The 22,492-nt window shown below is 42.2% G+C and overlaps 2 protein-coding genes across 2 annotated transcripts; one reads left to right on the forward strand and one right to left on the reverse strand.

Moving 5' to 3' along the window:
- Positions 1–55: 55 nt before the first annotated feature.
- On the reverse strand, positions 56–6,158 carry prrt4a (proline rich transmembrane protein 4a; the record flags this gene model as incomplete). The annotated part of the gene is made up of 2 exons (XM_083894274.1): positions 56–2,142; positions 5,471–6,158. The coding sequence occupies 2 exons, from the start codon at positions 6,156–6,158 to the stop codon at positions 56–58; spliced, it is 2,775 nt and encodes a 924-aa protein (XP_083750400.1).
- Positions 6,159–15,632: 9,474 nt separating this feature from the next.
- Positions 15,633–21,973, forward strand: LOC310930438 (transmembrane protein 53; the record flags this gene model as incomplete). The annotated part of the gene is made up of 4 exons (XM_083893418.1): positions 15,633–15,715; positions 17,700–17,986; positions 21,282–21,528; positions 21,612–21,973. The coding sequence occupies exons 2-4, from the start codon at positions 17,735–17,737 to the stop codon at positions 21,971–21,973; spliced, it is 861 nt and encodes a 286-aa protein (XP_083749544.1). The 5' UTR covers positions 15,633–15,715; positions 17,700–17,734.
- Positions 21,974–22,492: the final 519 nt, after the last annotated feature.

Below are 22,492 nucleotides of genomic sequence, written 5' to 3' on the forward strand. Positions count from 1 at the left end.
TGAAAAATCAATCGGGACCAGAGTCTGCTACATTTGCATTCTAATCATAGTTTTTCTATAGTTCAATGGTGTCACTGCAAACACTCAGAGAATCAATTTGTCTACACACATTGACAAATTCTGCCTGCACGGCCAGATCCCATTGTAGCTGTTTGCTTTCACTTAAGTGTTTGGTCCCTGCTAGTCGGCCAGAACCCCGCATGTCCCGTGACGCTGTGCTCAGGGTTCGGTAACGCCTGTGGTAAGACAGATGAATTGCCCGTGGTAGGCTGTGCTGAGTAAAGTTGTGCCCTCTGTTGGCCCAGGAGTTTGAGTGTAGCTTTCCTGTCTCTTTTGGGTTGCTGCACAGACCCTGGGTTGAGCCAGAGACACTCCCTTTCCATTCCCAGTGCTCTGGTGTCCTGCTTTGAGACGTTAAAGAGCTGTGAGGCTGGGAGCATCTTGAACAAGGAAGGTTTTTCTCTTGACCCACATCTCCACAGGAGGAGGTTCTGTATAAGGCATTATCTCGACAACTCGACCCTTTTTCTGAAGTCCCTTTGCTGGGAGAGCTCAAAGAGTGGCTTGAAGAAGCATGGGACAACCTCGGCAAACCAAAGATACTGTGAGAGAAAAGGGACTCACTGAACAAAGCCTGATCAATACTGCGAGACAGGTCTATGGGAGATGGAGGCTGTAGATCCACAGTAGAGTCATTATATTGTCCTAAGCTACCCAGTGATGATAACTCCACAGCATATGTATGATTCTGAGGAGGGCTTGGGGGTGAAGGTAGAGGTAATACAGTTGTCTGTTTACGGCTGGATTTTGGAAGACAATTACACACATTTCTTGGATGATCCACAATAGAGCAAAGAGGGAGAGCATCTGACTCTCGTTGGGTGATGACATTGCAGAACACCTGCTTTTCCTTCTTACCTTGGGACCATGAATCATATGAGGAGAGAACAGGAGAATGTGCACTTCCTGGAGAGGGCAGAGTGAGCCCTCGAGAAGGGGAGCTGCATGACAGACGGGACCAAGATCCTGGCCTGGGGTGAGTTGTGGTCTTGACGGAAGAGTGTCTGTAACATAGAGGGTGTGTGCCAATGAGAGACAAACCAAGACACACCCCTATCTCGCAAAGTCTGCAGCCCACCTGGTAGCCCCACCAGGACCAGGGATGGAACCCATAACCATCAACCCCACCTAAACCAAGGACATGCAGGATCCCATAAAGCTGTAGTCCTCCACAGCCCAATAAACAAAATGAAGCTCCTACACCAGCTACTGCTGCCCTATGCCAGTCCTCCACTTTGGAAAAGGGGCAACTTGCTGGTTGTATCACTTCAGGAGATCCTCCATTCTCCCCATTGTCATTTAGCCTGTAGATGTGTTCAGTGTCAACTTGTATTAAGCAGAAGAAGATGAGGTAGGAGAGTGATAGAAATATGGTGAGACAAACAAAAAGACCATGGGGCAAAAGCAGGATCATTGTAGGAAGGAAGTGGAAGAGTTGGAGCAAGCCAACACATCCTAGAGATACTCCAAAATGCAACAGGGACACACACAATAACAAGCAAGGTTTGGGCAAGGCTGAAAAGTGAGTTGAAATAGCAAGTGGGAATGAAAGGTGCATGCGTGACCGCAGTGAAAGAAGGAGGAAGGCCAAGGAGAAAGCTGAGATCAAACAGGGGAACGGCAACACAGAGAGCAGCAGTGAACCGAGAGGGGGAAGACGATCCTGGTGACTGTATGCATCATAGAGCAAACAGAAAGCTTGGATCCCTGCAAATGCAAGGAGGAACAAGTGCAGCAAGGTGAAGTAGGGGCTTCCTGCAGGACACCTCAGGGGAAGCCCCAACAGGCAGATGACAGAGATTAGGCCAAACACAGCGAAGACTGACCCCAGGCCATAAGTGTGAGCTTCCCATGCAAACCCCCATGTAGCAAGGGCAGAGTTCCAGTCCGAATACAGAGGGACGTGCAGGGCAGGGATGAAAGCAAGGGAGGGATGCAGGGACTCGTTGGTAGTGGAATCATCTGGGAAGGTGGGAGTCCACGACTGGTTGGTTGTTTTGCAAGGTGCTGTCGAGGTGTCCATGTTACCATCGAGCAATGATTTGTCACTGGATGTTTGCAGGCTACTGTCCACGGAGGCATCTGTAAATGAAAACACAACATATTAACAAGCTATATACTGCTTTGACAGAAAAGCTGAAGGTAGAAATTTTACGTACAAATATATTTGGCAAAGACCTATATAAAATGTCCATAAATGACCTGCAAAAGATCATGATGTTAGGTTTGACATTGCCTTGTGAACATGCAACCTTGGTAATATTAGCATTTAGCTTAATGCAGCCTACTGTTGTGTCCAAACATACACAACTCACATTGTTTATAATGTGACACAGTTTTATTTTTATTTTAGGTTGTGATTTTGTTTTCTGGTATCTTTGCCTTTATTGGATAGCGACAGAGAAACAGGACACACATGTCAATGCTTGATGATGCTTGCGGGCATGTGTTCAATAGCCACTCAGCTACCAGCAATCTGTTGTTTAGGTTGTTTAATTAAATGAAGAGTTTCCTTTAAAACCAACATAAGACGAATAGACGATAGGCCAAAGAAAGGGAAAAGGAACATGGTGGAATATGTTGTGTATGAAGCTGATCTATAATACAAGAGAGTGGGCTCATTGCAGGGAATCTCCAACTGGGTCAAAGAGAGAGAGAGTGTGAGCATGAGCAAGTAGTGTGTGTGTGTGTGCATGTGTGAGGGAGGGAGATAGCAAGACAGAGAGAGAGAGAGAGAGAGAGAGAGAGAGAGAGAGAGAGAGAGAGAGAGAGAGAGAGAGATAATGTTGATTAGCCAGTATTGACCTCATTGCTTCTCTACTTCTGTGTTGCTATTACAAAGCATGATCATCAGGTGCCCTCCCGTCTTTAAATGTTGTAATTTAATTTCATCATTGAACTGTTGGTAATGTCTCACCTCTTACTGTGTCTGTGTCACCAATAAACAATGTGCATGGCCTCTATTCTCGAAGTGAAATAATGTTCATTTGACTCTGTGTGGCTTCTTCAGGATGAGATAACCTAAATGTTATAAATAGTGTGTCTTTTTTCTAGCACATATAAAGCGGACCCAGAACGGAAGTTCTAATTAAAACTGTTTTTTTTGGTGTGTATCTGTGTCATTACCTCGTTTATGAAGCCCTGAAGGTTCTAAACAAACAGTTCAGCCACTGCTGAGAACGCTTTGTTCAATTGTAATCTCGGACTCAGCGAGATCTTTGAAAAAACCTGGTCCGGTTACAGCATTTCTCCTGAACAGCAGATCCTCGTGCTCCGGGCACATTGAACCGCAGCAGAAGAAGAAGAACGTCCGTTGTGGAGGTGTTTCGCTTGTGAAAGTGTCTTCTGACTCTGGGTCTGACTCCGGGTCAAAGTCGTAAAAAGGACTGCGATGGGGAGTCGTGACAAAGCTATTTTTAAACACTGTTAAAACAATGTTTTGATAATGAGGAGCAGTGCATTCTGTCAGCCACGCTGTTTTCAGTCTGAAACAGCGTGGCTGACGAGAGCTTCAGTGAGGAGAGATTTCTATCGTCTTGTTTTCAGCAATCAGGAGGTTTTTGACCATAAAAACAAGTTAATGTATGTAAGTAGACCTCCATAACTCACATATATGTGCTTTAGGACCACTCTATGGGAGCTTTAATAACAAGTGAACAAACTGAAGAGAACTTCCAAACACAGGGTCAGTATCAGAGCCGCAGACTCCGCTACATTTCTATCGATACCCACGAGTTCCTGTTACTTCTTCTAAAAAAGTGTGCCAACCCGTGGCCCTACCTCGCCAGACTATTTAGATTTTCCGAACAAGTTAACGATAGTGTTCGCTTCAAGTGTTTGCTGTGTTTACCAAAACAAAACTTCATCGCTGCCTACAAAAATTCATCTTCCAACTTGCGGAAGCATGTCAAGGTACGTACATTGAAATAAACTTCCTTACATTTCGAAGCGAGAGCGTTACCATGGGGGCAAGTGAGAAATGTTAAATAAAGCAACATGGTAAAAAGATGTACACGTACTTCAGTACTTTTACATAAGTAGACATCTGACTGTAGTACCATTACTTTTACTTGAGTAAAATTTAGCAAGGGGTATCTGTACATTTACTCAAGTAATGAAGCTGTGTACTCTGTCCGCCTCTGGTCAGTAATGACTTGAAAGAAAATCCAATAAATGTATTGTGGACAAGGATAAATGTGGTTGTTAGTTAACAAACTGGATGTAATCAAATTGATAAGCAGATTAAATGGGTAATTTCTCACACGCGTCTGTCAAAGCCTTCCTCCCGTCACTATGACGTACTGTGAACCCATCATTTACTTTAACAAGTGTGTGTGTGTGTGTGCTAAATATGTTCAGGTGTGTGCCACATTAGCAAATAAAGAGAAGCGGTTGCAATTGCCATGTAACATTAACATTCAAGTGCAGGGACTGAAAGGAAAAATCTGACAAAAAGCTTGAAATCACAAGACAAGGGAGAACATTCTTGGGGAGATTTTCTGAGGAGCGAAAGCTTGGGGGAGTTGAAGTGATACAGGCCATTCGGTGAATGTAAAACAACTGTGTCTGCCTGCAGAATACATTTGATATTGCAAATGCTGCAGTCACACATCAACTCACAGTCTTGAGTCACCTTGTGATTAGGGCTGTCTGTTGTTGATAAGATACATACAGTGGCAATGATAAAAAAAAAAAAAAGATATATACTATAAAGAAGGAAATCATATTGTGATTGTTGCCCTAAAATAGCATAGAGGTCAATTCAACCGAGGTGCAAGTGGAGTTTACATGTTTTCCCTATGTTTTTTCCCACAGTCCAACAACATGAAGAGGTTAAAAGGTTAACTGGACACTTATAAGTGTGAGTGAACAAATGATTATTTGTCTCTTTGTGGTTGCTCTGCAGTGGACTGGTGATCTTGAGTGGAACAGTTCGGTTTGGTACCATTAGGAATAGTACCATAATTACCAGCCCCAACAGTTAAATTTTTGACGGTCAGGGTTGAGCCACAACAGTCAAGCTTATTTGCCAACAAACTTTACTGTTTTGTTTTTTTTCATACAAAGCTTGACGTCTTTTTGAGACAAACAAGCCACAAACCGCGCAGGAAAAAAAACAAAGAGCTGCATTGTTGCCCGTTGTGTTGCGTTCGATGTTGACATTCATTGCCGTCGTTCTTTGACGTTGCAACTGGTACGGCACCACGGTACATAATCTGACTGATGCAGCCATTGGGCACATCCCATACCCCGCCCACCAAGTAATGGTACTGATTTCAATTGGAACGCAAGCCTGACCCAAGGCTTTTGCATTCCAAACCACACCGTACCTTACCAAACTGTACCATGATGGAAACACAGCATATGTCAATGATGGAGGCTTGAACAGTTTTATTTGAATGATTCTTACCTTTCTCTGTCACCCTATTCACAGCTACTCTGTGGTCTGTCATATCAACCAATCCACCACCAGACTCTTTCACTGGGACCCTTGTCTTCTCCTGTGAAGGACCAACTATTGTCCTCCCCGAACTGCCACTGTCTAGAGCTGGGGTGGGCTGGTCAGAGCTGTGTCCCGGTCCAACAGACAGTGGAGAAGTGTCTGATGGAAGTGAGCCATAAGTCTTATTGTGCAAGGCTGTTAAAATTAGGTGATTCTCTTGAGTCTGTGTATCCAGGTTAGATTCCAAGCTGGTCTCAGCTGGCAGGTATTCAAATGTTTGTTCCTGAGTATTTTGAGGTGACATATCTTCTGTTGCACTTTCAGAGGAGCTGGGTATGAAAAAGTCCTTCTCGTTCGTATCCATAAGCGACATTTCTGTGCTTGCCTGTAGATCAACATATTCACCGATCACACCTTGTCTGTCTGATTCCTCTGATGAGAATGAAGGCCAACTCAGAGGTTGACCCAGGAGGTTGGCATCCGTGGGCTCAAACAGGGGACCAAGTCTTGGTGTCGGCTGTGGAATATGCTGTGCTGGTTTGTCTCGGCCTGGCTGTTGTGTTTCCTTGACATTTACTCCAGTTAAAACTATGGCACGGAGTGAGGACGGCAAAGAGAGGGGGAGGAGAAGATAAAGATTCCAGAGAGACAGCATGGTGAGGGTCTGTAAACTCCACCGCAAAGTCACATGCTGCAGGTTTTGGGGAACGTTATTATTGTCCAGTCATGTTTCAGTCAGGTTTCCAAGGACCTTGTGCCAAATAGATAAAAGAGAGGTGATCAATGAATTGCTAAGATATCTGCAGTAAATGGCATCATCTGCAAATATCATAAGATCCTGTGACATACACACAAAAACAACATCACACATTGAATACAGAACTGCCCTTTTTTTCTTACATCCTAGTTTCATAATCGAGTTTCAGTGCTCTTACCTCATCAACAGCCCGCTCTGCTGCAGCCTCTCTATTAAACATATATATGGCTCTGTGTTGCTGCTGCATGCCTGCCTGCAGTCTCTCTCTCTTTCTCTCTCTATCGCTCTCTGTGTCACACTCACTGTGCTCTGCCCCCTCTTCTCTCCATCAGACAGTGGAAACACGGGACAAGACCCACCTCCTCTTGACATCCACCACTGTCTCACCATTAGCTCCGTGAAGTTGGCCCCCCACCCCCAATAAAACCATTTCAAAATACTTGTAATCGATTGTGCTTCGTTTGTGCAGGTTTGTGCAGCAAAAATTTTCGTTTGTGCTGCTTTAGTTTTTGAGTTATTAACATGTTTATATCCAGCCCCCCATATCGTCCAAATGAGCTGAAAATGGTCTCGTTTGTTTCGGCTTCGTTTGTGCTGCAAAAATTTCCGTTTGTGCTGCTTTAGTTTTTGAGATATTAAACATTATTTCAAAATGGGGCGCGCGCGCGCGTGCCCGCGCCGCACAGAGCGAGCCTCTTCAGCACTCGGTAGGTGAGGAAGAGGAGGATGAAGCAGAACCAGCCAGATTTGTCCAAATGAGCTGAAAATGGTCTCATTTGTTTGGGCTTCGTTTGTGCTGCTTAGTGCTGCAAAAAGTTTCGTTTGTGCTGCTTTAGTTTATGAAATATTAATAAATCTATATTGTCACACAGCCCCCCATATCCTCCAAATCAGCTGAAAATGGTCTCATTTGTTCGTGCTTCGTTTGTGCTGCTTTACTTTACAGTACTGGGGTTAATATTAACCGTTTTCCGGGGTTTTAATTTTTTTGGACCTCCAGGCTCCACACCGGGACTTCCCCGGAGGTCTACCCGGCCCAGGGGGCCCCTGTCCCGGCCACAGTCACCGCCACACACCGCCCCTAAATCCTGGAAGTCAACACTTTGACATTTTTTCACTAACTCCTGGAGCTCCACACCCAGGCTTTCACAGACGCTTACCCGCCCCAGGGGGCCCTCAGACCGGCCACAGACACTGCCACACACCGCTCCTAAACCCTGGAAGTCAACACTTTGTCACACAAGTTTGGTCTTTGATGGTAAGTGACGTTTCGGTCAACGTCACACCTGACAGAAGACCCCAGGGTCCAAAAGACGGCACAAAAACGAAGCACAAACAGGTGTGACGTTGACCGAAACGTCACTTGAAAAAATGTCAAAGTGTTGACTTCCAGGATTTGGGGGCGGTGTGTGGCGGTGACTGTGGCCGGGACAGGGGCCCCCTGGGCCGGGTAGACCTCCGGGGAAGTCCCGGTGTGGAGCCTGGAGGTCCAAAAAAATTAAAACCCGGAAAACGGTTAATATTAACCCCAGTACTGTAAAGTAAAGCAGCACAAACGAAGCACGAACAAATGAGACCATTTTCAGCTGATTTGGAGGATATGGGGGGCTGTGTGACAATATAGATTTATTAATATCTCATAAACTAAAGCAGCACAAACGAAACTTTTTGCAGCACAAACCAGCACAAACGAAGCCCAAACAAATGAGACCATTTTCAGCTCATTTGGACAATATGGGGGGCTGCGTGACAATATAGATTTATTAATATCTCATAAACTAAAGCAGCACAAACGAAACTTTTTGCAGCACAAACCAGCACAAACGAAGCCCAAACAAATGAGACCATTTTCAGCTCATTTGGACAAATCTCACTGGTTCTGCTTCATCCTCCTCTTCCGCTGAAGAGGCTCGCTCTGTGCTGCGCGGGCACGCGCGCGCGCGCCCCATTTTGAAATAATGTTTAATATCTCAAAAAATAAAGCAGCACAAACGAAAATTGTTGCAGCACAAACCAGCACAAACGAAGCCGAAACAAACGAGACCATTTTCAGCTCATTTGGACGATATGGGGGGCTGGATATAAACATGTCAATAACTCAAAAACTAAAGCAGCACAAACGAAAATTTTTGCTGCACAAACCTGCACAAACGAAGCACAATCGATTACAAGTATTTTGAAATGGTTTTATTGGGGGTGGGGGGCCAACTTCACGGAGCTCTCACCATTGCCTCTGGTCGCACTCGTCTGAGAGAGAGTTTGAACGATCCCCCTTTTATCCTAAATCTGAGTCTCTTTTGTAGTTGCAGATTATACTTTGCTGTCTCTCTTCTTCCCGACATTGCACTCACACACACTGGTCTGCTGTGTGCAGCATGCAGTATGTTTCACGAGAGAAATGTGTCAACCTACTTAACTAACTAATGCTCCAGATCAATACAATGGGAGTAATTTACAAGTGATGCTGTGCCCTCCCCTTTGTGAAAGTGGTCCTCACATCAGCAGCTCTGTTAGAAACAGCTTGCAATGCATGGATTTATGTGTGTGTGTGTGTGTGTGTGTGTGTGTGTGTGTGTGTGTGTGTGTGTGTGTGTGTGTGTGTGTGTGTGTATATGTATATGTATATGTATATTCATATAGAGCAGCCATTCTCAACCTTGGGGTCACGAGATGATTTCTGGGGGTCGACAAATAATTTTGGAATTTTATTTTATTTTTTTTAATCAAAATTAATGTAGCGTCCGATCAGACGTTAGAATGATGACGAGCGGTTGGGCCCAAAAAGTACACTGGATACACCAGCTTTTCACCACCTGACCGCCATCTGGAGATACATCCGTGACAGCGGAGAGTTTTTCCCTTTTTTTTGCCCCTCATTTTTATTAGCACTGCTGTTTTTGAGCTTAAAATTAATTAGTACAGTGAAGAATAGTTTCCACCCCCACAAAAAAAAACTAGACAATATTTGACACTAACTCTCAAACTCTCATTTGACAGTCAACTCTCAAAATGCCGTGTAATTCCCATCCCTAGTTATCGTTTCATTTCATTAAAAAGAAAAAGAAAGTTTGCGTTATTTGTTTACATTTTAACCGGCTCAACTACCAGCAATACAATGGGATGTAGCGACAATTGTCGGTCTATTACTCGCGTGAAAAGTTACCCTCTTGATGCTGCTGTATGTTTTTCAAAAAATCCAAAAGTGTTTCTAAATAAAAACGAATAGCTGAAGTGTGATCATAAGTGCTTGTCTGATATGTAAATGCAACGTAGCCAACGGTGTATTGATCCGGCGTTGTTTCAGCACCGCGGACAGTGCTTTATCCATCATACCCATCATGCGTTCACACTGGTGTGTGTGTGTGGATGGCGGGGGGCGGGGTCCCGGACAGCCGTGCATGTTAAATTTGGGGTCGCGACTCAAAAAGGTTGAGAACCACTGATATAGAGTATATATATACAGCAACATACTCTTACTCCATAGCAATTTCTTTCCATCCCCAAAATATGATCTTGTTGTTGTGATATGAGTGGTCTCCATGATTGATGCCACATTGCTCACTTTTAAAATGTCGTCAGACTTATTCACATGTGTTCACATGTTTTAATATATATTAATGATATTATCATTAATATTTATTGTCAGGTCTCATGAAGAAGGTTGTGGGTTCGATTCCCAGCTCTGCTGGTCTACATGTGTCCTGGACAAGACACTTAACCCGATGTTGATGAAAGATGTGTAATAGAAAGTGAGATGCGCTTATGAATGTGTGAGTGAATGAGTGTGAATGGGTGAATGGCAGAAACTGTGATGTAAAGCAGATTTGAGTGGTGTGGAAAAGACTAGAAGTGCTATATAAATAGAGACCATTCACCATTTATAATTTGTGTAAATATTGCATGTCATAAAACAAAGTCACGGCCATCTCATGCATCCGTGCGGCGATGACTCCGCCCACGTTGAGCAGGTACTATTTCGTAGAGGAAAACCAACATAAACCGTGCCGTGCTGAGGCAAGCTGGGACCATAGGTGGAAAAGGGTCTTTAGTATCATCTATCATGTATTGACCTGATAAGAGACATACAACAAACTAACTGTTTTATAGTGCTCTACGTTTCTGTTGACTATAAATACTGTTTGCGGTGTCAATGTATGACATTTGATCAATTCTTAGTTATTATCTGTTGACAATATGTCTATTGTCAAGTAAAAAAAAAGATATAGTTCACAATTAGTTGCTTATCTCGTGACCATCCAATTAAAATGCAAAATAGTTGAGCCGTAGTAGATATAAATCTGTGTCAGCTGATTTGTTAGAGGTTTGGGAAAACTCATAAAAGCTCTATGAAGGAAGGGCGTGGGGGGGGGTGGGGTGTATGTGCATACACACACACACATATATACACACACACAAACATATTGGTGTGCATATGTTGGTCCAATCAATCAAATGACACTAAATAACTGTCGATTTCTCATCGAGAGTCAAAAGTGGTAGACACACCACTCACACGTGTGTTTTCCCCCCAATAGAATAGATCTAGTAGTCTCGTGGCCTAATTCAATTCCCCAAGCATGGATCTAAAATAGACAGTGATCCACATACCTTTGGATGCATTGAGAGTCACAGAGTGTAATGCAGTTACACGTTGAATACTCTCTCTCTCTCTTCAGTTTTTACCACTCACTACTGTTAAATTAGCAAGACAAATGCACACACACACACAGTTTTTCAAAGAGTATTGTGTGGGAATTCGTAATAAAATTAATTGTTTCTCTTCAAATGCACCACATAATTTAATTGGATGTGTTTCTTACGGTGACCCTGAGGTGCAAAACACAACACAAATCAAAAACACAAACGCTAATCAAAAAACACAAACGCAAATCAAAAACACAAAAACATTAACTCAAAACGGAAACACAAATCACAACACAAACACAAAAGCAGAAAAACTTAATTTATACGTGTGAGATTGCAAAACTGGCATAGATGAGAATCAGCACCTCTAAGTCCGAGGCCATGGTTCTCGACCGGAAAAAGGTGGGTTGCTCCCTCCGGGTCAGTGGAGAGATCCTGCCTCAGGTGGAGGAGTTTAAGTATCTTGGGGTCTTGTTCACGAGTGAGGGAAGGATGGAGCGTGAGATTGACAGGCGGATCGGTGCAGCGGCCGCAGTAATGCTGTCGTTGTATCGGTCCGTTGTGGTGAAGAAGGAGCTGAGCCGAAAGGCAAAGCTCTCGATTTACCGGTCAATCTACGTTCCTACCCTCACCTATGGTCATGAACTTTGGGTTATGACCGAAAGAACAAGATCCCGGATACAAGCGGCTGAAATGAGTTTTCTCCGCAGGGTGGCAGAGCGCTCCCTTAGAGATAGGGTGAGGAGCTCTGTCACCCGGGAGGAGCTCGGAGTAGAGCCGCTGCTCCTCCACATCGTGAGGAGCCAGCTGAGGTGGCTCGGGCATCTGTATCGGATGCCCCCTGGACGCCTCCCTCGGGAGGTGTTCTGGGCATGTCCCACCGGGAGGAGACCCAGAGGAAGACCCAGGACACGCTGGAGTGACTACGTCACCCGGCTGGCCTGGGAACGCCTTGGGGTCCCCCCGGAAGAGCTGGAGGAAGTGTCCTGCGAGAGGGAGGTCTGGGCGTCCCTTCTCAGACTGCTGCCCCCGCGACCCGGCCCTGGATAAGCGGAAGAAGATGGATGGATGGATGGATGGAGATTGCAAAACCTCTTTTTCAATGATTTATTTTGAAAATGTATTTTGTTTATTCAATCTTCAATCACAAATGGCATATGTTAGCGTTGTGTTGGTCTACAAGTACACAGCCTGTTACTCTCAAGTCACCATTTTCAGAATGAAGGGTAATGAATTCTGCATGACTTTGTCGTTTTTGTGAACATAAGCAAATCATTTCAAATATCAAAAAAAAAATGTAATTCATGTACTGGGTCGGATATCACCCAGGGGCCACCTGTTGCTGACCACGGGCTTATTCAGATTATTCAGTCATTCTGTTGTCAAGATAACAACTCCCCCACTGCCAGGACACAGGAAACGCTTCAACCCAGCCGTGACTAAAGGGACTGGAGAGGGACAATGACAAGCCAAACATATGAGCTCAGTGAGGAACATATCCAAATTATTGCCGCCTCACTCTTGCTGTCCCCAACTCGTTGGGTGACTGGTTTCTGTTTAGACAAGTCATCCTGCAGCGAGACACAGGCACAGCAGGGACCAGGCTCCAGCTTGGGATCTGAACAATCAGGACAAGATCACAAAAACAAAGCTGCACAAGCAAAGAAGGAGATGATCTGACCCAGGTTATGATTCAAGATCAAGTATTGTAAAAGTCTTTATTGGGCATGGTGGTGCAGTGGTGACCACTGTGGACTCACAGCAAGTAGGGTCTGTTATGGTTCTGTGGACTGAGGCCTTTGTGTGGTTTGCATGTTTTCCCATGTGTCTGTGCAGGTTTATTTCAAGTCCCTTATCTCCCTCCAGAAGTCTGAGAACATGCAGGTTACATTAAGCATTAAGTAAGACCAGCCCACTTTTATTCCAGGAAATTGAATAAATGCAGGAAGTTCAAATTTAGTGAAACAGAACTTTAACCTATTACTTATTTATAAATTATTTTACTTTATGTTCATAGGGAGCAAATTGTGTTTATGTATATGGGATATCTATCAAAGTCAGCTACAGATAATTTCCTGTCATCGTCCTCCTCTTCCTCACATATACTTCACACACTGGCATAGTGAAATTAGAGGAGAGATATGGTGATTATTATTACTTTAAGGTGCATTATGTAATAAATCTAAATCAACTGGCCGTAAAATCCTCCTAATATAGAGACTCAGGAATAATGTTCATATAACATATTGAACTCACCAACAACAGTACAGCCAAAATATTTGCATTAAAAAAACTGCAAATCATGTTTATGTTTTGAAATCATGTTTTGGCATGTGGCGCCACCTACCGCTGTCTACCAATCATTGCAGTCAGTAGAGTCTCAGCTGCCGAGCAACCACGGGTTGCCAGTTACGTCAGAAAACGAAACCTAAAAGACCTCGGTATTTTGAATTTGAATGTAGTAACCGTTTTTGGCCACATTCTTACATATGGCACCTTTAATACATATTATTATTTCATGTATTGTTATTCTTTGTTACTTGTTTCATTTTCTTAACAGTCCAGTCAAAATTCAGCTCCACTCGGACATACACTGGTATATATGCTGATTTTTCTCCCAAGTACGACCAGAAGAAACTTGCAATCCTGCCATTAATTAAATGCTAAGTTAGTTTTTAGTTTTGATTTAAAGGCCTCGAGAGAGTCAGGATTGTCAGATGTCAGCAGGGAGGTTATTCCACAGGAACGGCCCTGTGACCTTCTCCTTATGAACTCTGTGAACACAGGGGAGCACAGTGTTCTTTGAGCACAGAGCTTGAGACAGAACATTAGAATTTATGATAGGTTAGAAAGAGGGACAGCTCTGGTTAAACGGTTTGGAGATAAAGTAAGACAGTCAAGGTTGAGATGGTTTGGTCACGTGCAGGGGGGGGCAGTGCTTATATAGTGCTTATATTTGACCAAGGATGATGGAGATGGAGCTGAAAAAAAGAAAGACCACAGAGAAGGCCTGTGGATGCTGATGGATGTGGGGACAGACGATCCACTGTGGTGACCCCTAAACGGAGGAGCTGGGAGAAGAAGAAGATAGGTAAGAGGGGGTGATTGGCTCCAACCCTCTGTGACCCACAGAAAATCCACTTTTGTATGCATATTATGTGCTCCTGCCTTGTCTAGTCGCTGTATAATATTCTTTGTTTCATTTTTTTAGTGTTTCAAAAAGTCATGTAAAATAACATGGTCGCGGGCCGCGGTTGCATTGCCACTGTTAGCAGCCATTAGACGCCATTTTTCTACCGGAGCCTGTAAGGACAAACGCGAGAGAACAAATCAAGCGTCTCTTTACTTGTAGCGGAAGTCCCGCCTCCACTCTCTCCGCTTCGTCTGCTATGGCCGCGGTAGCTCGCCCTCTCCCTCGCTTAATGAACGTCATCCGCTGAGACGGAGAAAGACGACGAGGACGACATTTGACCGGCTGAGGATACCGTAGCGCTCAGGGAAGGGAGGGGGTGAGCAGAGGAGCAGTTCTTTGTTGTAAATTTCAGCCTCTCCTCTAGATGGCACTATAAACTACTTACTTCACCTTTAAAGGAACAGTACCCACAGTGGCCACCATGACAAAATTGTCTTCATGGCAGAGGGGGCGGTGCTCTATCCAGATTTTGAACGCACATCCACGCACGAGCGTGGACGAGGACGCCACATGACTGCGCTTTGGTGTGCTCGTACACAGCTGTGACCTCACTCTGATAAATAAGATTTTTCTGGGCTTTAGGAAGGTTTTTAGGAATATATATAAATAATATATATATATATATATATATATATAAAATGATTATAAAAATAAATATTGTAATAATAATAATCTTGAAATAAATAAAATAATTACTTAAGTTTTGAGAAATAAAGTATAGCAGCAGCTTGAGTTTCACTTTCTTTTCGTTTTAACAGTCTCAGCTCATTTTAATCCGATCCTCAACACATCCTCTGAGAGTGCTTGTTTTCTGTGACCTAAGTTCAGATTTGAGTGAGTGTGTTTGGTCTCTTCATGACCAAACACTCTGGCGTTTCACGTTGCCACGGTCTCTGAGCATATGAGACGTAACAGTTTTGAACAAGAATGATTTGTCCATTATGGGTCCTCTATTTTCTCTGGCACACTCTTCTCTACCTTTATAGCTCACTCGTTTCTGTCTGCTCTCGCTGTGACGCTCTTTCCTCTCTGTTTACTGTGTCGTTCACTATTCTCCCCATAGTCTCCCTGCCTGTCACTCGCTCCTCACTGACTCCGTATTCAGGGCCGCACATTTGATTGGCTTTTAGAGGCGTCACGTGGGATGGCTTAATTCGATTGTAATTGGTCAGTGGATTTCCTGAGTCGCCCAACCAGTACCGTAAAGTCTAGAGAAGCTGAGCCGGTCAACATAGAAGCACCCCGTCAACATTTAAAATACTTATAATTGATTGACTGTAGGTCTAGGTCAGTATGGGTCCGGACTCGGACCGCGGTCCGCCTGTTTAGTGACCTCCGCCATAGGTGATACACACGGCGATGACGTCATTTAACGACTTTTAGGATAGCCAATAGCTATTTTCCATGCTGAGGAGTTGACAACAATGGGGATGATTCCTCTTAAAGGAAGGGAGCGTCATGAGGAAAGGAATCGACCGAAACGGGTTTGAGGTTTTGACTGCGGCTTAAGGAAGGACCACGTCTGAATTAGCAGAGCTCTCACTCCATCAGCTGTAATGTGCTTCGGAAAACCCGGTGTACTCGTTTATTAGCGTTTATTCCACAAACCCGAAACCAGGTTAGTGACTCGGCCAACAAACACACGTAACACTGTAAGCTGACTGAAGTTGGATAGCAAAGTTATGAACTGGTTTTGTAAATGTTGCTAAACAAATGAAGTCCGCTAGTATATCAGAGCACGGCTTAACCCGTTTTAAAGTAGCGCATTCTGTGGCCATTCTAGCTTCATATAACTCATGACTGTAATACATCTATATTTACGTTCGACTAGCTTACGTTCATGCATGCGAAAGTACATGAGTCAAACTGAGGGCTCTAAAAAGGCCCTCAGTTTGACTCATATCCATGCTTTCACACAGCGAATTACACCAGTAACCTCAGTTATGTACTGTACTATGGATACATATATGTATGTATATATATATATATATATATATATATACATATATGTATATGTATATGTATATATCTATGTATATGTATATGTATATATGTATATATCTATATATACATATATGTATATATGTGTATATATATATATATATATATATATATATATATATGTATATGTATGTACACACATACATACATATGTTTGTACATACATATATACATATATATATGTATGTATGTATGTATATATATATATGTATATATATATATATATATATACATATATATATACACACACACAAACACACACACAGTGGTATGCAAAATTTGGGCACCCCTGCAAGTTTTCATAATTTTCCTTTATAAATCATTGGTTGTTTGGATAAGAAATTTCATTTAAGTATATCATATAGGAGACAAACATTTATATTTTTGAGAAGTGAAATAAATATAACCCCTTTTATCAACTTAAAGGGGTTATAAATTGTGTATATAGTTCTACTCTTGTTGTCATACTACATCGCTACGTTTTGTTCAGTAACTGCTTTTCATAATTTAACCTAGTACTTCATTGTTTCTTTTTATCAAATCAAATCCCTTGTATTGCTATTACACTCTTGGCAATAGGGCTGAATGATTATGGCAAAATACGACATTTTAATAATCAAAAAAGTTTTCTGATTGTTCATATTTTTGAATTGTAAATATTTTCAGGTTTCTTTTGCGCCGTATAACAATGAAGTGGCATGCGTATAAAAGTTTTTTTTTTTTATTGTCAAAGAACATAGATCAATAATAGAACCATTTAATTAGCTATCTGCTGTGTTTTAAATTGTGATTTTAATATGAAAATGATGGATTGTTCTGCCATGAGTGCCAAAAAACACATTTGATTATGTCAGTGAACATGACCTTGAGAAGATTACTGGGAAAACAATGTGGTGGCCTTTGACAAAGAGATGACTAAGTAATCTTTCAAGTTTCCCCAGCATGTAACGGCTAGCAATGACCTTCACGGAAGTGCTAGTGTTGTGTCACTATTTCCATGTTCATTTGTTTTCAGTTGACATGGCTCTGGTGCTCTTAATACTGCATGTCCACTTGTCTTTTTCTGCTGGTTAACTTTTTCCTTGTTTCTGTTAGTGCCGTTGAGGGATTGTATTTTCCAAAGTGGTTTGTAAAATGTTAGTGTCCTCCACATCAATCTTGCCATGTGACAAAAAAAAATAGATAGAAAGATAGATAGATAGATAGATCTATCTATCTATCTATTTTTTTTTGTCACAAAAAAAATACCAGGAGAGGGCACCACATGATCACAGACTGTTTAATGCTGTGAGGCAAACTAATGGTACAATGTGATGCGCATGCTTCTGAGTAATAATTCAGGCTTTAATTATATTGATTAAGGCTTAGAGTTATGGTGTATAAATTACAACTTCTGGCAACGAGTCAACCCTGTTTCTTCCTCATACTTGAATCTGCTTCAACTGGGCTTATGCCAGGATGTTAGCATTCAAAGTAGGCTATTTATAGGGAAACACCTTCGAAAACTTAGTTTCAAGGTGTTGTACAAGAATATATTGGGTTCAATGTTGATATTTTAAGTTCATTCTCCAATATAACATAGCTCTTGTCTCTTCTTTCAGACTCCATTGTCAACTTTGATGCACTGGGGAAAGTGATGGCAGCAGCAGCAATGTTGGCTCGAGCAACCCTGAGCAGAGGAATTACTGCCCACCGCCTCAGTAAGAACGTCACCTTCTACACAAATGAAACTGTTTCTCCAGTCTCAGGATGTCGGAGCCAAGTCTCTCAAGACCATAAACCCGTCATGCTGATGCTGCCATGGCTGGGCTCTCGTCCCCAAGCTGTGGATAAGTACTGTGAAATCTACTTCCGCACTGGCTTCGATGTGCTTGTAGTTGAGAGTGAGGTAAGGACAGTGTTTCATATCTTCAATAACTTCTAACCACTTAGATATGGCTCGTGGTTGACAAATTCATTGGTTAGGCAGCGGAATTCTTCTGCAAAACTTCTAGGGTCAGTGATTAGAAAGGCAGAGAAAACAACAGAAAAGTACAAACAATAAACATGCAAAAATGGGAAACAACAATTCGGCAGAAATCTGACATACATTATGTAACTTTAACTAAACTTAAGTTTTCTTCCAATTTTTTATTTTTTAACACAAATCATCCTGTCTGAGCTGTCCAGCTTTGTAATTGTGAATATTTTCTTGTTGCTTTGCTCCATATAACAAAGAACTCTGTTTTGGTTGTGGCCAAAAACAAGACATTTGAGAACATTATCATGTTAAGGTTTGGGAAACACTGATTGACATTTTCTACATTTTCTGGAGTTATATGGACCAAACTACTTAACTTATAGTTTAGAGTTCTGCTATCGTTTAAGTGTAAGGTGAGGTCACACTAAATACTCGACGCGTAAGCCTGTAGAAGATTTTTTCTTAAATGTTCTGTTCTTTTAATCATGCAAAATATTTTCTGGCTGTGTGTTCTTAAAGAGACATTAAGAAATGTTATATGGTCATTACAGCGTTGATGGGACAACAAATGCAATAGTGATGTAGGACCTTTGCTTTTTATAGGTGTTTTCTGTAAACACAACCTGAAGGTCGGGAGTCAGGTGAGGGAAACTAACAAAACTCAACAATGCACCAAATGGCTCTTTGTGTTTTAAAAGGTGGAGGTGGAAATAAGACTCCCCACAGCAGCATACTAACAATATAGATTAACCGAAAACAACAAGAGACACAAAACTTTTCATGAAAAAGGAGTCGATGGACATGGGGAAAAATGAGAAACACATTTTCAAAACATAGTCAGCTCAAATATTCTTATACAACTGAAAGTCAGTTAAAGACGGTTGATTTTTTCCAGCCTGCATAATATCCAGAACACCAGTGAGCCCATAAAGCCCCTGATTAAAAAAAATTAATCTGTGATTAAAAGGGTGCTTTCACACCTACAGCGTTTGGTGCGCACCAAATGTGTTTGGTCCCTTGGTTCGGTTCATTTGCATTGGTGTGAATGTAATCTCGGTACTTTGGTGCTCACCAAATCAACCGGTCCGAGACCACCCCTTCAGGTAGGTCTCGGACCGCTTTATCTGCCCTACTTTGGTACGGTTCCTCTGAGGTGAAAGCAACTAAGCCAAATGGGAGGAAATGGTCTGATAAAATGCATGTATCGCAACAACACTGCCGTTTGTTTGACAACTTCATAACAAGCCTACGCCTCTCTGTATTCACATTAAAGATGAATAATATGTGGCCAGGCCGTGTTGATAGACCAATGTAATTCCTCATGGATCTGTAAGAAGATCGCCGGCTAATCATGAAATGATCATTCCGGAGGAGGGCACGTCTCTTCTCTTTGAAGTGGGGTGCAATGCGCTGGGCGAGTCGAATAAATCATGAAGTTTGTTTGGAGTCGCAGCCGCAAATCATGTTTGAAATTAATTGTTTGGAGAAAATTACAAAACAAAAACAAAATAAAAACGTACATATTTGGACCCTGGACCTGTCCAAGGAACAAGCTAAAATATTTACAAATTCTATCTGCATTAATAAGAACAGTCTTCTGCAGTTCCCAAAAACATCACACAAACATAAGATCCACAGAATAAGATAACGTGATATAATTGGTTAATTGTTAACCTAAGAGAATTATGTTTTGTGTGAGAGTGTTTTACCACTTGAATATTACGAGTTGAATTTACATCACAGGGCTTAAGCCACTCACACAGGTGTAGAAATTATGTGCAACATACATGTGAATGCACCTCTCAGTCTGACAACTAAAAGTAACATATATGCTGCACTGTCAGTGGGCCAAAGGTTCATGTTTTTGAGGGTTATTTGCTCTGGGTCATAAAGGCAGATAAGGATGAACCTGTGGAAAAGCATACATGCATATGAAATGCTGGCAAATGTGAGCTGTGAGCTCAACTGTTTTTGTTGTACAATTTGTTTCTGCATATATGAATCTCTTAAACTCACCTCCAGAAACAGTACTGAGACCTCTACCATTCTGGATGAGAAGTATCACATGGTATTAAAGCCTTAATATGACCTGTACAGTGTATATATTAATCGGTTAGACTGTTTTTTTTGACCGTTCAGTTTAACCAAGTAGATTTTTCAGGAGCTTGAATGTTAATATTTTTTTGTTTCTTTGCTCCTTACAACAAATATTACTACTACTTACTAAACAAATATATGTTTGTTTAGTGGACAAAACCAGACATTTGACATGTTATGGAGCAAACAACTGATTGATTAATCGAGAAAATAATCAATGGATTAAACAATTGTGAAAATAACTGTTTGTTACGGCCCTGAAAGGAATAGGTTTTTTTGACCTCATCAACTCTGACATCGCTGAGCGCTGTTCCTGTGGACCCTCGCTCTAAAACTAAAACACAGACACAGGGTAAAACAGTTTTAGTCAGGTCTGACTGGAAACTGAGTTTTGTAAACGGCTCACTCTCATGCACCAAAGTCTACTGCTGCTTTTATACATATACGTTTGTGCCACTTTGGTAAATCCAAACAAAGGTTTATAGATGCTGAAATCACATGATAGCATAATTAATCTTACTGACGGAGACAGTCAGTCGGAGACATGTCTTTGGTACAGGATAGTGAGCAATAAACAAACTTCAATTCCCTGCTGGAAGACTCTCTTACGGTGAAAAAAAGCAATGAATGTGCTTATTGACTTAACTAAGACTAGATTTTATGAGGTGGGCCTTTTGTTTAGTGGGTTAAATCTGTTTTTCTTTTTTTTCTTTGCTGGCAGCCATGGGTTGGGGTTAGTTGAGTCTGGTTCTGGCGGAGCTCTTCTGTGAGAGCTAGTGAAAGTAATGCATGTTGAGCTAACAGGAGCAGCTAACAAGATGACCCTGGTAAATGTCCTCACTTCTGGAGGATCTACACCTCGTTGAGCTTAGAAGAGCAGCTTCAGGATGCATTCAAGGAATCTCTTAAATGTCCTCGCTTCTCCAAACACACCTTGTGATAATAAATGATGAAGGCATTTTTTTTTTTTTTTTTGCTTTAATAAATCCAATAATCACAGTAATTGAATCAACTGAACAATCAAATTATTTTACTCATGCTAATCATTATATCTGAGTGCTTCTATAATCCTGTTTTTCAAATAAAGAGCCAAACGAATCATCACTACTTTGTTTCCGAACATAAGGTGCAGGAGTTCCTGTGGCCGCGCTGGGGTCTGGAACACGGCGAAAGATTGTTGGAGCTGCTCCAGAGTGAACGCTTTGTGTCCCGCCCACTGCTCATCCACGCCTTTTCCATCGGCGGCTACACATTTTGTCAGCTGCTGGTCCACGTGTCTCGGGACATGCAGAAATATCAGTCGCTCACAAAGAGGATCAAAGGCCAAGTCTTTGATAGCTTAGTGATCGGCTCCCTGGAGAGGATGGCTATCGGTACTGACTTTATTTAATTAATTTTAGTCAATATTGATAAGATCCAGTATATAATACTTGTGTTTTTCCTCCCCTGTGCCCAGGTTTAGGTAAGACTGTATTTCCTCGCATGGAGATGCTGGTAAAAAAACTAAGCATGCTTTACTTTAGCATGTTCAAACAACAGACGGTGGACTACTTTAACACGAGCATCGACGTGTTTTGGAACACTCCTGTCCCGGCTCCTGCGCTGTTCTTCTTCTGCGAAAACGACGCGTTAAGCCACGCCCCAACTGTGGAGGAACTGATCGAATACTGGCAGAAGCGCGGGATCGAGATCACAGCGAAGAAGTGGGAGGATTCAACACATGCAGGTCACTTGAAGAGGCACCCACAAGAGTATCTGACCACTTTAGAGCTGTTCCTCCAGTCACTCGACATGGCACCGCTGAAGGCCAAAATGTGAGATGGTTTACTGACAACCTCATTCCACATCAACTTGATCTGTTGTAATGCTTTTAACCTAAAATATGTGTTATCTTATGTTGCTGTTACATGGCAAAACTAAATTATTTAATGCTAAAGACAGCTCACAGTTGTTTTTGGTTTGTACAGGTTTTCATAGAGTTCAGCCTGGTCTACACTAGAGGATAATTGGCCAGATTTTGGTCCCGATCTAGCCCTTCCAGCAAGCATGGGTGCCATCTGATTTTTGGGCTGATTTGAACACATTACCTGGTTAAATTATCCTATAGTATGAGGGATTAACAGACGCGATTTAAACATCATTGGATATGAGTCCAATTTCAAACTGTAAGTATTAAACATGTTTGATATTTACAACTTAACAGTGATTGGGGTGTTAGCAGAATCTTGCTCTCAGCCATGACTTCATCCACAGTTTCTTTGCTTTTGTCAACACAAAACATCGCACAAACAATGGCTATTAACTGACGCTGCCGACAGTCTGCCTCCATGTCTGTTA

Source organism: Microchirus variegatus (assembly GCF_963457635.1).
Source record: "Microchirus variegatus genome assembly, chromosome: 8".
In the NCBI taxonomy this organism is placed as follows: domain Eukaryota; kingdom Metazoa; phylum Chordata; class Actinopteri; order Pleuronectiformes; family Soleidae; genus Microchirus; species Microchirus variegatus.